This window comes from Mastigoproctus giganteus, chromosome 14 (genome assembly GCF_048544385.1).
Source record: "Mastigoproctus giganteus isolate SK-2022 chromosome 14, ASM4854438v1, whole genome shotgun sequence".
Lineage (NCBI taxonomy): Eukaryota > Metazoa > Arthropoda > Arachnida > Uropygi > Thelyphonidae > Mastigoproctus > Mastigoproctus giganteus.
In genome coordinates, this window is record NC_143588.1 from 21,735,777 (window position 1) to 21,750,518 (window position 14,742).

At 37.8% G+C, this 14,742-nt stretch overlaps 1 protein-coding gene across 2 annotated transcripts in view; it reads left to right on the top strand.

Moving 5' to 3' along the window:
- Positions 1-14,742, top strand: part of Cortactin (cortactin) — a 312,424-nt gene that overhangs the window by 14,404 nt on the left and 283,278 nt on the right. For both annotated transcript variants that reach the window (XR_016547902.1, XM_090388922.1), the window contains exons 3-4: positions 3,520-3,596; positions 12,039-12,168. Coding sequence is in view for 1 of the 2 variants with exons in the window: in XM_090388922.1 (XP_090245048.1) it covers positions 3,520-3,596; positions 12,039-12,168 (207 nt within the window). In the remaining variant the exon portion in view is untranslated. The remainder of the gene's footprint in view (positions 1-3,519; positions 3,597-12,038; positions 12,169-14,742) is intronic.

Sequence of the window (14,742 nt, forward strand, 5' to 3'; positions counted from 1 at the left end):
GCTTTAATATCTGTAAGATATAATCCTCATCCAGTTCTGTATAGTATTCAGCAGAAGATTCACTTCCTCCGTGAATGTGAATATGATATCCGCTTCTGCTGGATTCCTAGCCACGTTGGGATTAGGGGAAATGATTTGGCTGACACCGCAGCCAAATCAGCAACTCCCAATAATAACTGCTGCCTGTCAGTCCCCCATACAGACTACAGGAAAATAATACACGAGAAGATACACTCCCAATGGCAAGATTCGTGGAATAGACAGACTACGAATAAATTATATCGTATAAAGCCTGTAATTGAACCGTGGCAGTCTAGTCTGCGTAGGAATCGTAAGTAGGAAGTTGTTCTTGCCCAGACCCGCATAGGACATAGTCATTTGACTCATTCATTTTTGCTGAGGGCTGATGACCCTCCTATGTGTGAGTCCTGTGGCACAATTTTATCAATTAGGCACATTTTAGTTGACTGTCCAGATTTTAGCAATATCTGTTTTACCGCTTTTAACCATCTGACTGAGCCGTATACACTCAGTCAGATTTTATCCGATATCTGCTGTTTTTAGCTTTTTGACATCAGTAAACCTTTTTAGTCACATTTAAAAAATCTACCTTATTATAGTTACTTGTTTACTGATATTTATCTTTTAGTTTATACTTGTTTTCATACTTTGACTTAGTGACTTAAATCATTAGGCCACTGAAAATTTTACTTTTTATGACCACGTTTTGGCGCATTATAGCCTTAGTTGCTAATGTGCCAATAAAACCCAAGCAACAAACAAACAAACAACAACCGAACCCTGGGGAACTCCACTAATAACATTTGTCCACGAAGAGCAGTGTCCATTGATTACCACTCAACCTTGGCGCATTATAGCCTTAGATGCTGATGCGCCATAAAAATCCTAATAACCAACCAACCACTCAACCATCCCTTTATCCTTTGTAGCAACTTACCCTTAATGCCATACCTCTCCAATGTGTACAGCAATCTTCCATGTGCAACAGTATCAAAAGCTTTCCTGAAATCCAAGTATATGATATCAAAATTATTTTTGGCATTCAGTTCCTTCGTGACCACATCATAGTATCCAATAAAATTGGTCAGACAAGACCTCCCTTTAACAAACCCATGCTGTGTCTTAACTATTACTGCAGTTTTGTCTAGATGATCCTGCAATGCTTCTTTAACCAGTGATTTCTTGGACTCAGGGAAGGTCCCTATGTACCTTCCTTTTCCTTCACCCCGCTCTCAGTTATTACAAAATCACTTAGCTCCCTGTTAGCATTTGATAAACGTCTGGCACTCTCTTCATTGAATAACTCCATATGTGTGAATGTAGATATAAAATACTCATTCAATTTATCAGCTACCTGAGCATGATCATCAATAATCAACCCATCTATGTTAAGTGGTCCAATCTGATTCATCCCTTTCCTTCTAGAGTTTACATAAGTAAAGAACTCTTTGCTGTTTTTGTTTGCATCCTTTGCCAAAGATTTCTCGTAATCTGCCTTTGTATGCCTAACCTCCTTTGTGACTTGATTATAGACTAGTTTATACCTGCCATAGGTTTCTGTGTCGCCTGATACTTTATATGCATCCCATACATTCTTCTTCTCTACCATGAGCCTCATTAATTCATCTGACATCCATTTATGTCTAAACCTTGAACAGTATTTCTTAGTTGGAATGAAAAGCCTAGTAGCCTCCAAAATTAAGTCCATGAAGGCTTCCCGTTTAGAATTCAGTGTTGGTAACATCATCAGTTGATCGCACTGTACAGAATTTAAAAACTGTCTGAGACCTCTGTAGTCACTTTTATGAAAGCAAAAGGCCTTCCCTTTAGCCTTGATGGTAGTTACATTTTTAAGTAATTCCCACATCAGTACATTGGGATCACTGTCACCCAGTGATTCCTTTTTCTGCAAATTCTTAATGCATGAATAATCACTGCTGATAATCAGATCAAGAGTATTACTCCCTTTGGTTGCCTCTCGAACATGTTGCTCTAGAAAACAATCATCCAATAAATGCACAGAAGTCTTGCTAGTGTGCGAGTGACCAATCCACAAGTTCCAGTCAATACTGGAAAGTTAAAATCCCCATTATAAGACATTCTTATTTACTGGCTCACTATTTTTCTGTACAATTTCTCATTATACTCATCAGATTCATTAGGCCTATAAACACATACCTACTCTTATTTTTCCTTTCCTAGTGCTTATTTCACGCCAAACAGACTCAACATTGCATTGTCCACCAAAATCAATTGGATGCACTTCCTTAGATTTTGTGTTTCTTAACTAACAGCATAACATCTCCTCCCTTCCTGTCCTGTCTATCCTTCCTGTACACATTGTATTCCCCAAATTCCAATTCTGCACTGCTTATATCTGTGTGACACCACGTCTCTGATATCCCAACAATATCTACCTTTCATATCTTGACTAGCACTTCAACTCAGCAAATTTATTAACTATACTCTTAGCATTTGTGTACATGCAAGTATACATGCACCTGTTTCTACTCTTAGGTACCCTAACACAACCCATATATTTACTGGTTTCACTATGACTCCCAGCAGTCCTGGAAATCTGCATTACCTTGCTTTCCAGGCTGCTGCTTATTCTAATAGAAGCAGTGCAATAATCACTTTTGCTTCTACCTGGGCACTGTTAACATTTTAGTCTATGTATCTCCTTCCAAAGCTAAAAGTTTTCCTACCCACCTAACACTGCTTCGATAGCATCAGCAAATATTCTTGCACCCTTTCTGTTTAAGTGTAGTGCATCCCTGTAGAAGCAGTCTCTCCTGTCAACAAACACAGACTAGTCTGAAAAAAATTCTACCCCCTTTAGCCTTGCACAATTTCTCCAGGGCCGAATTGATTGACAAGGCTCTCATCATATACTCCCTCCTATCGTGTCTGAGCAGAATTGCAGACACTTTCACATTCAACTCTAACTCGCTACTTTTTTTCAATATTGACCTGTACTTGTTGAGAAAATCTGCAGATCTCTTACTGTTAATGTCATTAGTTCCAACGAGTACAACATTATCTTTTGTGCCCTTTAAAGATATGTGCTCCACGTCATCAACTTTTGCCCCTTGCAGACATACCCTGGTCCTTTTCCACTTATCCTTCTTGCATTGTATATTCCCTGTCTCCCTGACAATAGAGTTACCAACAATAACTAGTTCCTTTGTGACCAGTGCATTCTGCCTTGGAGATTTCCTTTGTTTTGCCTGATGCACAGGAGTGAGTGCTGTCATTGAGTTGGGCAGCTGAGAGCTTGATGGACCCTTCATAATAATTTCTTCAAGGGCATTTACCCTACTCCTCAAGCCCTCATAGATGCCCATCAGAATGCTTGAGTTGGTGCCTGAATTAGTAAATTTAATCATAAAAAATATGAAAAAAAGTCAAAAATAAATAAAGAAGGTTGTCTTAGAGTCATATAGCTATTTTAAGTTACAGTTTTTGTTATTACTAAAATATATGAATATTAAATAGAATGATGTGACTGAAGAGGAACAACGTTGGGGCTCAAAAACTGTTGAGGGCTCAGGAAGGACTGCAGGAGCCATTAAGTAAGTTTATGAAAGAATAATTTTGTTTCATGATATAATGAAAAAATATATAATTGACTCTATTTTGAATTAGAAGTTAGTGAGTAGTTGCACACTGTATTCTGAGAAGCAAAAATGAATAAATATTATCTTTATTGTGCTACACAAAAATACACACAACCATTCACTGGGTTTAGTTTTGGCATTTTATCCATTTTTATATGAAATATAATTATATTATATAAAATTATTTAATTAAATTATAGTTAAGAATTTCAAGGGTAAAAGCCTTGAACTTCATGTAAAATGACATTAAAAATTATATAATTTTATATAATTTTTAATGTAATAGTTGAGAATTGTTATATTAAGAGTTATCATCCATATTACATAGTAAGCTGATTTTACTATATTTTCAAAAAATAAAATAAACGTAATCACTCTAAACATCCACACCTTACAGGGAAATGGCTGAGTATCTGTGAGCTTAGGTAGTACAAGGTGGTAAGTAAATTACTTCAATTACCTGATACAACACCACTACTTTACTTAATGGAAGCTTGAAGTCCAAAACTGTCTTTGACTTCCAGAGAAAAGCCCTGCTCCTTCCTCCCCCATGCGCAGTATAAGTTGTCTTTTTACATTGTGACAGACATCATGGTGAGACGCAACATGCTTTACATTTTTTTTTTTTTTTTATGTGAACCCCAAACACGAGAGGTATTAGAACCTATAGTACTTAGTACCGTGCTTGGGTTGGAGGTTGAGAAGATGAAAGAAGATATTTGTTGACATTGGACTTGAACTTCTGAAGATTGTAATTTTCAGGAAATACGTATGAAGGAAGGTTGTTCCAGAAAACGGCAGTTGAATGAATAAACAAGGAAGATGAAAAGTTGGTTCTGTGAGTTTGAACTTGGACAGAAATGGATGTTGGCTGGTTGCAGCACATGCTGGAACTGTTTTGAACGAGAGAGCGGGAATTATAGAAGCCAATTCAGAAGAACAGTGTCCATGGAAGTATCTGTAGAAGAGGCATGCAGCATGTCTGAGGTATGTCTGAGAGAGGTTTTGGGGGCACCACCCCAGATGTGGGAACAATATTCCATGGCAGGGCGGATTTGCGATTTATACAGAGTGAGCAGCTGTTTGGAAGAAAAGTAACGCCGAGAGCGAAAGAGAAAACCAAGTTTTTTAGATGCAGAGGAAGCAATATTTGTAATGTGCTTGTGCCAAGAGAGATTAGAAGTCAGGGTAATCCCCAAAAGAGATATATCATTTTGCCTAGAAATCGGAGTGTCACCTTTTTGCGAGATATAAGACAAGACTGAGTTTTAGAAGGGTTGAAATCAACTAAGTTGTCTTTGCCCCACTGGAGAATTACCTGAAGATCGGCATTTAAGGAATTGGTAGCAGATTTTCGAGAAGTTGAAGCTGATTGAGCAGGACAAGGTTTCTCAAAATGGAAAGTGGAATGCAATGTGCTATCATCAGCAAAACTACGGATAGGATTTCCAGTAAATGGAGGAAGGTCATTAATATACAAGAGGAAAAGAGTGGGGGAAAGAACTGAACCTTGGGGGACACCGGCATTAGTGGAGAAGTTAGAAAACAGAGAGCCATCTACCATCACCCTCAGTGAGCGAACAGAGAGAAAACTGGATAACCAATTACTAAAAACAGTTGGCAAACCATAAGATGGAAGCTTGTTTAGAAGACCTTTATGCCAAACATGATCAAAAGCCTTTGAGATGTCAAGAGCAACTATTTGGGTTTCACCGAACCTTTCCATTGAATTAGTCCATAAATGGGTAACACAATCCAGAATATCACTAGTGGATCGACACTGACGGAATCCATACTGGCGATCGTTGATCAGACGGAAGGTTTCTAGGTAGTTTAAGAGTTGGCGGTTAATTGATTTCTCCATTACTATAGAAAGAGTAGAAGTAATTGCAATGGGACGATAATTGGATGGTAGGGATTTGTCACCCTTTTTAGGAACTGGCTGGATATGAGCAACTTTCCAAGCAGAAGGAAAAACACCTTTGGAATAAGAAAGTGAAAAAAGGCGGCAAAGAATAGGAGTAAGTTCAGGAACACAGGTTTTGAGAACAAGTGGAGAAATACCATCAGGACCTGGAGCTTTCTTAGCATCAAGATTCATCAAAATCCTTCTGATATCATTTTGACGGAAGACCAGAGGAGGTATTGAATGGAGCGTATTGGGAATGGTGGGAGGTGTTTTTTACCAAGATCATTAATACATGAGCTGGAAGAAAACTGGGAACAAAACTGGGGCTGGATGAAAACTGGGATGGAACATTTTTAGGATAAAACTTCAAAATGGTTTTTGCAGCCTGGCCAATAACTGAACCCATAGAAAATTATAAGAGAAGATGTGTGTTTCATTGCACTGCAAAATTTTAGTTTAAAAATGTGTTTTACTTTCAGTCAGTGCCTTGAAATGTGCCCTCACTTGAAGATAAACTGGATTGGATTCTACTGGTGAGAAACTTTTGCCTATATATTGGGAATTTGGTCAGATTGAAGCATTATTTATCTGTTATCCTTTGTTGCCAGACCGCATGGTTACCATGTGGCTGACAACAGGGCTATAGAGAGAGAGAGAGAGGCTGCTGATATAACACACCTGTTGCGTTTCTACCTGACACCTTGACTGGGGTCAAGGTGTCATTTGCTCTAACTAGTGCAAACTGAGCAGTTATTGTGCTCAATCAATCTTTGTCTTTACTGAACAATATCAAAGAAATGTGACTTTAGTGTTCCCCTTCTCCACCATAATCTGTCCATGGAGAGAGGCTATTTTTGCGCCTGTGCTTCTACCAGAAATTTTAATGCCACCAACCTCTTTGCCACCAACATATACCCCCTGGGAAAGTAGTCCTGTCCTTCTAGGGGCATTTTTATATCTGGTGTCCCCCCGCCCAAAGTGCTGTGTGGACACCCCCAAAACTTTCACAGTCCACTGTGTGCCTCCAAGTACACCCACGAACTTGTGGTTGGCCTCAATCGCCATCATTTAACACAAACTATCTGACACCAACATTGTGAACCCAATTAACCGAACAGTTCCGGTAATCCGGAATCCACAGAAATGGAGGGGAAATTAGATAAGTGCAAAGATCCTCTGACCGAGACACAAAATGATGACCCCATCATTATTGACCAACCAGAGGAAATTGAGGACACCCAACCTGGGACCTCCCCCCTCAAGCAAGTGGTTCCCAATTCGGAATGGGAAATACGATCTCAAGCTGAAACAAAGGAACAGCCAGAAGCCACTGCATTGCAAAAAGAAACAAATGATGACAACTAACAAGAACCATCCCTGAACCATACCACATGTATACAAGAAAACTCTCTTTCTGAAAACAGGCCTTGAAACCATTTTTGAGGAGAATCCATGAGCCAACTCCCTTGTCTGTTTCACCTTTTCCACCCCTCCCTGGTGGTGGTGGTGGGGGGGTGATGGTTCTGCCATCCATTCACACCACCTCCATTCTTACTCTCTAGTGGGGTATGGGTATGGGTATGTCCCACTGTAAACTGGAGCTGTCTTCCCTATTGGCTCCATGTCTCTGCCTTCCTTCCCCCAGTCTTCAGTCTCTCCCACTCTAACTGCATGCAAGTGAATGCCCACACAATCTAAATTAAACTATCTAAAATCGTCTTTTCCCACTACTTTTGGCCTCCCATTCCTAGCTCCTCCCAGCCAGCATAAATTTATTATTATTTTTTTTAATTTTAAGGTCCTAGCCACTGAAACTCAGGAAATTAGGTGGCAGGACCTGCCAGGGGTGGCGAAAGTGGGGCAATGTTGGGCCTCAGCAGGGGTCCAGCAGCTAAATGACCAGATGAACAACAGTACACGACAGTACATATGTACAATATCCACACACTTTTAAATCTCTAGCATTTCCAGTAAACTGGCACACCCATCACAATGCAAGCAATGCAGAGATGGGGGAAATCCCTGATGCTGCTTGACACCAAATACACTTTACTACATTTATAAACCCTCTGGGAAGAGATCTATTGAGGGACCTCAGCTGAGGTCCTTCAATAGATCTCTTCTTTAACAGATACCCCTCCCTAAAAGATACACCTTTTGTTGTGGATACTCAGGGTTGGGCCAGAGGTATTTGTTAAACAACCTCTCTAAAATTGAAATTCTCTAATATGGATGTGAACTAGGCATTCATATCTGTATTCACATCCTTTATTAGGTGTTCTTTTTGTATTTTCAATCACCCTGGACTGGATATTTTCAAGGATAATTGACAAATATGCATGTTTTTATAGGGCAAAAGGATTTGCAATGAAGGCAAGTGAAGGTCATCATTACAGTAATACTAATTAGACTTGCGATAGCCGTAGATAACTCAGAGAGCGGATGGCACAATATGCTGTTAATATGTTCATCACTGGTACGGAATGTTTTCAAACACATTTTGGACTGTTTGATGCAGTTCCACTCACACACACCACTTATTATAGCAATAAACTTGCCAAACTGAGAAATGCTGTTGCTAGAATTTAAAAAAAAATTAAAAAAAAAGAAGTACTGTAGAATCTGCATTTAAGATTTGTTTCGTGGTACTGTACATTAAAAAAGTGTGGGAATACACCAGTAATACATTTCTTTCAATAAAAAAAAAAAAAAAAGTCACACTACCAGTGGACTGCATAAGTAATTAAGTAATAAAATTTAATCATAAAAAATAAGAATAAAAAAGTAAAAAAATTGAATTCATCCTGTCCATTAGTTTTATAAAACTTCATTAGGCCAAGTTTAAAAATCTTCACTGGATCCACTAATGGAACATACTGCACTCCACTCATATGTGCTTCTTTGAGGCTGTTCACTTCTCATGTGGTTGTCTGTGGTAGAATAACTGTCTCATAGGCATAGGAAACATTTTGCAAATCCTCCTTGCAAGCTCATTGACATACCACTGACTTTGAGGTTACTGGAGCTATTTCATTGATGAGTGCTGTATTGAATTTCTGTAGTGTCTCTGTGTCTATCTTCTTTGGATGAATAGGGTGGGCAATGGGGATGGATAGCTTTAAGTACCTGTTATGCAAGAGAACAGCTTTCAAACTTCACAGAAAAGAATTGATGAAGAAGCACCATTCAGTAGCAGAGTGTTTACTGTAAAGAATGTTGCCAAAACTTGGTTTCTTTTTTGGTAGTGAGGTACTGTAATGTTAAGAAGAATGTCAGAATGTGTTTCTGCTTTAGTCCCAAGAGAAGTTTTGGCTTTATCTTTGGAGAGGCTAGATCTCTAACAAGGCCATTCAACTCATCTTAGGTAAATAGCTCCAGCACTGATATCTCTTTGTTGTGGCCGACCGGGCTAGCCGAGTGGGTAAAGTACCTGCCCGGCAACCCAAAGGTCGCGGGTTCGATTCCCGCCTCGGGCTTGGATCAAAGTACTGCAAAAACCTTGGGAGGTGCAATATGGCCACAGAAGCCGATGCGCCAACAACTACCAAATCAAAAAAATCAAATCAATCTTTGTTGTGTGTGTACTCAGGATTGTCTGAGGTTCTCAGGTCTCTGCCAGTTGTATCTTCACATTTCATTTAGTTTTCTAAAGAATGTTGTGAGGTATCGGAATTGGCATACTGCCATCATGAGGGATTGATCTCATTTGTGAATTCAGGTTTGGATAAACAATCTTGTACTTATTTTTTGCTGAAAATCCAGTTGCATTCACATTATAAAAATAGAAATCACAGTCTTTTGGCCTGTGACCACCACCAAATACGGAGGATGCAGAAAGGTCAGGGAATGACTACCACATATCCCCAGAGCAATATGGCCTTAGTTGCTAATGCTCCTAAAAACCAAATAACAATAACAAGTCTTTTGGCTTCATCCATATCTTGGGTTTGGCCTACAGCATTGACTTTTCCTTTAGTTCAGTCAGTTCATTCGAACAAGTGGCGCATTATAGCCTTAGTTGCTAATGCTCCAAAAAACCAAATAACAATAACAAGTCTTTTGGCTTCATCCATATCTTGGGTTTGGCCTACAGCATTGACTTTTCCTTTAGTTCAGTCAGTTCATTCGAACAAGTGGCGCATTATAGCCTTAGTTGCTAATGCGCCAATAAAACCTAACAAACAAACAGTCAGTTCATTCGAACAAGCAGTAAAAATAATATGTGGCACTCATGGCTTATTTTGTTATGTAGAGGACAGCCAAAGTATAACTTGTAAATTCTGAATATCTGTCATGATTGTAGGCCATTGTGATTTAGTTAGGAAAGAGCCATACACATAACAGTAGGGTGATTTGTACACTTTCGAAGCGCAACGATGAATGTGTTTTAGTAATCCACATTTCATATAAGATCCGTAGGATCTTATCTGAAGCCATTTATAATCAAATTATAAGGATATAAATATATTCAAACAATTACATAAATATGAATGTAGAAACGATAATAATAATAAATAAATAATAATTACATTCATATTTCCTTCTGACTCAGTGGTGGCCTCTTTAGAGAGATTTCACTGTATTTATAAGGAATAAGTCCAATTTGTAGATAGTATTATGTAAATTTATAATTTGAATACTTTAGTTAGTATTCAAATGTTTATTATAAAGTGTTTATTTTTTTAGAGTTTGATCCCTCCAAAAATGTGGTATTCTGCAAGGCTGTAGCAAACTTTTCATTGTTTATATATAATTTACAATTGCTGAAGCAACAGGAATGGTTAAATAACAGGACTTTTGAGAACTTTACAGATTGTTATTATTGACATTTATTATTTTTTTTTTTTCAGTTTCCAAAAGGACTGGCTTTTTGAATGCCAGATTTGAGATACTTAAAAAATTTAAAAAAAAATAATAATAAATCTAAAATAAATAATTAAGTACAGTGTATATACCATTAAATTTTGCAATCCATTTGCAGCCCATTGCACGATTTGAGGATGTAACTTATTTAAAGTTGTATTGCTTTCTCTATCATTGCATATCACTTTGTTCTTAAAGACATACACAATACAGACTAACATTATACACATGTGCAGTGCAAATGGTCTTCAAAAAACTTTCAATTTAACAGATATTTGGCAATAGCAGACACCTCCTTCCCCCATTAATCTCTAAAATCAAGGTTTATTATATATTGTTTTATCTTTATATATAAATTAACATCAGAATGTGGATTAAATATAGAATACATCAAATACTTTAATAGAGATATAAAAAAGTTTACAAACTTTCAGTGTTTAAACAGTTTTCAGAAATAAGGTCATAAGTTGAAAGATTAGTTTTTTATAGTTTTGATATATTGATTGACATTCAGGTCCTTCTCTTAATTTCAGATGACTCTTAATTTCACATGTCATGTGATTTAATTTCTACTCTCATAATTTACTGTTCTGAAAATTATACAGTAAACCCTTGATTTAACAAATGAAATTTTTTTTATTAAAACAGAGTGTATTCCAAATGTACTCAAGAGATAGGATAAACTGGGAATTTTGAGTTATGACAGTTACTATCAAGAATTGCAATCTGTTTATGGAGTCCTTGCAGGTGGTACAATGGATATAATCAATCCTCCACACCACCTGCAAAAGAACTGAGTTCAAATTCTGTCAGTGACAAGGAATTTTTATGAGCTCTTTTTCACAATGTGGCTGAGTTAGTTGGTCTCAGGGGAGTGTATCATGGTTTTTTCATCTGGCAAACAGCAAACCAACTGAAGAATACACAGTTACATACATGATATACCGATGTCTCACAGCCTTAGTAACTGAACCTAACTTGTTTATGGATATGCTCACTATTATATTGTTAAGTGCTGTTTCTTTATTATAACCTTACTTATAGTGTATTATCATTGTTCCTTAAGAAAACTGATAAAAAGAGTAAGTGTGTGCATCTGAGTGCTGTGCAGACATTAAAGTTGTTAGAGAAGGTTAGATTCTGATGTGTCCATTTCCCATATCTGTGAAGAATATGGTGTAAAAAACAAACTCAGATGTAAAAAGCAAGGCTTAAGGAATTTTTAAGTATCTGGCTCTGAAGGTTCATCACTATCTCAACTTCAGCTTTTCAGTTCCGACCGTGAATGAAATTTTTCCAGTCACTACTATACATCATGTAAATTATCATCTTCTAACCATATGCAATAAGGAATAAAAAAGCTTGCTTTTTTATTCTGTAACTTTATTTCAGTGTTTCTAATATATACATATACAGAGTAACTGTTTAAATTGTCAATTATGTGGAGTGCAAATGGTCTCAGAAAAAACTTTCGATTTAACAGCAGACATTTGGCAGTAATTTTTACAGGTTAATGGGGGAAGGGGATGTCTGTTTATGCTAATGAGGCCTTAAATAAATTTAAGATACAGTATTAAAATGAATTTTTAATTAATGTATTTTTTTTTTTTTAATTCAAATTTAAGCATACATGAACTGCGGGCCCAGGTTACACATGACGATGCTGAAGTTAAGAAAAAGGAAATGGAATCTGCACCCAAGGCATCCTTTGGTTATGGAGGACGATTTGGAGTTCAGGAAGACAGGATGGATAAGGCAAGTGTTTTAACTCATTTTTAAAAAGGGTTGGTAACAATAATAAGTGTGTTACTACATGCACTATGTGACCAAAAGTATTCATATGTGCATACACATAAGTATTTACAAAAAAGTGTTTTAATTCAAACATATAATATATAGTTAGACTACCTTTGGCCCATACGACAGCCTCGACAGTCTGGATACTTTTTACCAAATTCTGGCAGGTGTTGATTGGAATTCAGTTCCATTCTTCCTGTAAGCAGCTGCTAGAGCCAGTTTGGAAGAAGGCCATTTTAGTCACAGCTTAATCGAAACTCCCAATTCATCTCATCTCTGGGATGAATTCAGCAGTCTCAGGCTCTTAGCTGGACAGTCCAACTTGTTCATGTTATCTCCAAAAATTGGTCCTGTGTGACATGGTGCATTGCTGTGCTGATAGTGACAGAAAGTGCCAACTGAGCATATTGGTTCCCTGATGCAATTTCAGACCTTTGTGCCTCTTTCTCACTTTCTGATTACAAAACCACAGAATTAAGAAATCAGAAAATCTGGAAAGCTTGGGACCCAAATGCTTTCTAGAATCGGGAAGTTTCTGGGTTTGATCCTTAGTAAGATAAATTAGAACACATGCTAGATAAATAAGATAACACATTCACTGCCACCTAAAAGTGAGAGAACTCGTTCAGTGTGCTATAATTTTCAGGATTTTTTTAAAAAAGTAGCTGTTAATTTCACTTGCTTTTATGTTTCTGACACTCATTGGTTGACCACTTAAGAATGACTACTTGTGTGCATTATGGCACATCGCTTGGGTGCATTTTGAACATAGTTATACCTTGTCATAACACGGCATATCACTCCTAGTGCCATGTTATGCATATATGTGTTGAGATAGCAAATGTGTTAAAACATATACAGTCGATTCCGGTTATTTGGGACACATCAGGACTAGTGCATTTTGGCCCGATTAAGTGGCTGCCCCAATTATCCAAAGTTTCGCGTAAATATTTTAAAATACAATGGACCCCCTCTTTACAATTGGTTCACTGTACAATCAAACAATGTTACAATGGACTCACCATAGTAAAGTACCGTTCACTATATGATGTGTAGTAAGAGTCGGTCATTGTGATCACATTTGTGAATTGAATTTTAATTCTATTAAACAGCAATTCTAATTAGTCAAAATAGGAAGAATATTATCCACAGGCTATAAAAGTAAAGATATATTAAACACAAATTTACCCTTTGTTACCTTACCAATTAAAAAATTAAATATGCGAAGTAGTTGACATTTCTGTTCTCTGACATTTGTGGGTGGGATTAAAATTTAAAACAGTAAAAAGATAAGCAATCAATAACAAAGAACACGGCACACACAAATTGCAAGTAATACGATATGCGCAAGTGAGAACTTGCGTGTATCGTGTAACTAGTGAGTGTGTGATGCATTTTTCATGGCCAGTACGATATCTCGAGTTCTAACTTTTTGGAATTTTTGAATAGTATGACATCACAGTCATACTTCCTGCAGTTACTACTGCAGTAAGTATGATTGCATTTGTCATATGACTGCAACAATACAAAGATTTGTCAACAGTTTCTTATTTCGTCTTCCATTTTTGCATACGCAGCTGCTCGGGGCACCTAACATTCCACTGTAGGTGCCCCGACATTTAGATACATTGTTAGGTGCAGAGACATTTACAAAGGGTACTAGGAAAGTTTTGCAATACAGCTTTGTTTATTTAATTTTTTCAAAGTAATTTCCTCTACATTCAATACACCTCTCTATCCTCCGAAACCAATCTTTAAACCAGTTCTGCCAAATTTCACTAGGGAGTAAAGCACACTCATTGTCCCAAGCCCGTAGAAGGTCCTCATCACTGGAAAACCGCCTCCCTTTTAGCTTCATTTTCACATGCGGGAACAGTGCAAAGTCGCAGGGAGCAAGGTCTGGACTGTAGGGAGGGTGCTCGAGAAGTTTCAGTCCTGTCGTGGTCAAATATTCGGTGCAGGCTTTGGCGCGGTGAGCTGGAGCATTATCGTAATGGAGGTACCAGGTGTCCATTCTTGACTTTGGTCGCAGGTTCTTCATAGATCCAATGACTTTAGGCAGGCATTGTTCAGTATACCACTTAGCTGTGACTGTCTTCTGCGTGTCCAAAACGACACGTTCCACAATTCCACTCGATTTGAAAAATACAGCTATCATTTTCTTCTTTACAGATCGGGATTTTCTGACAATTACGGGTGTGTCGTCATTATCAAAGACCCAAACTTTATTTTGAGCCTTGGTCGGCAGATCGTAATAGTACAGCCAAGTCTCGTCACCTGTCACGATGTTGTTCACATACCGAGATTGTCCCTTATCAAACTTTTTTAACATCTCCCGGCACCAAGTCACACGTCGTGTCAGTTGATGCGGCACCCAGAGAGAACAAAGTTTCTTCACGTGCAAATGATCTTGCAGAATCGAACGAATTGCTGGTGCATTTAGGCCCAAAGTATCCACTATCTGTTGGTAGGCGTCAAGCATTTTCCTCACAGCAGTAACGTTTTCCTCCGTAACTGACGTTCGTGGCCTTC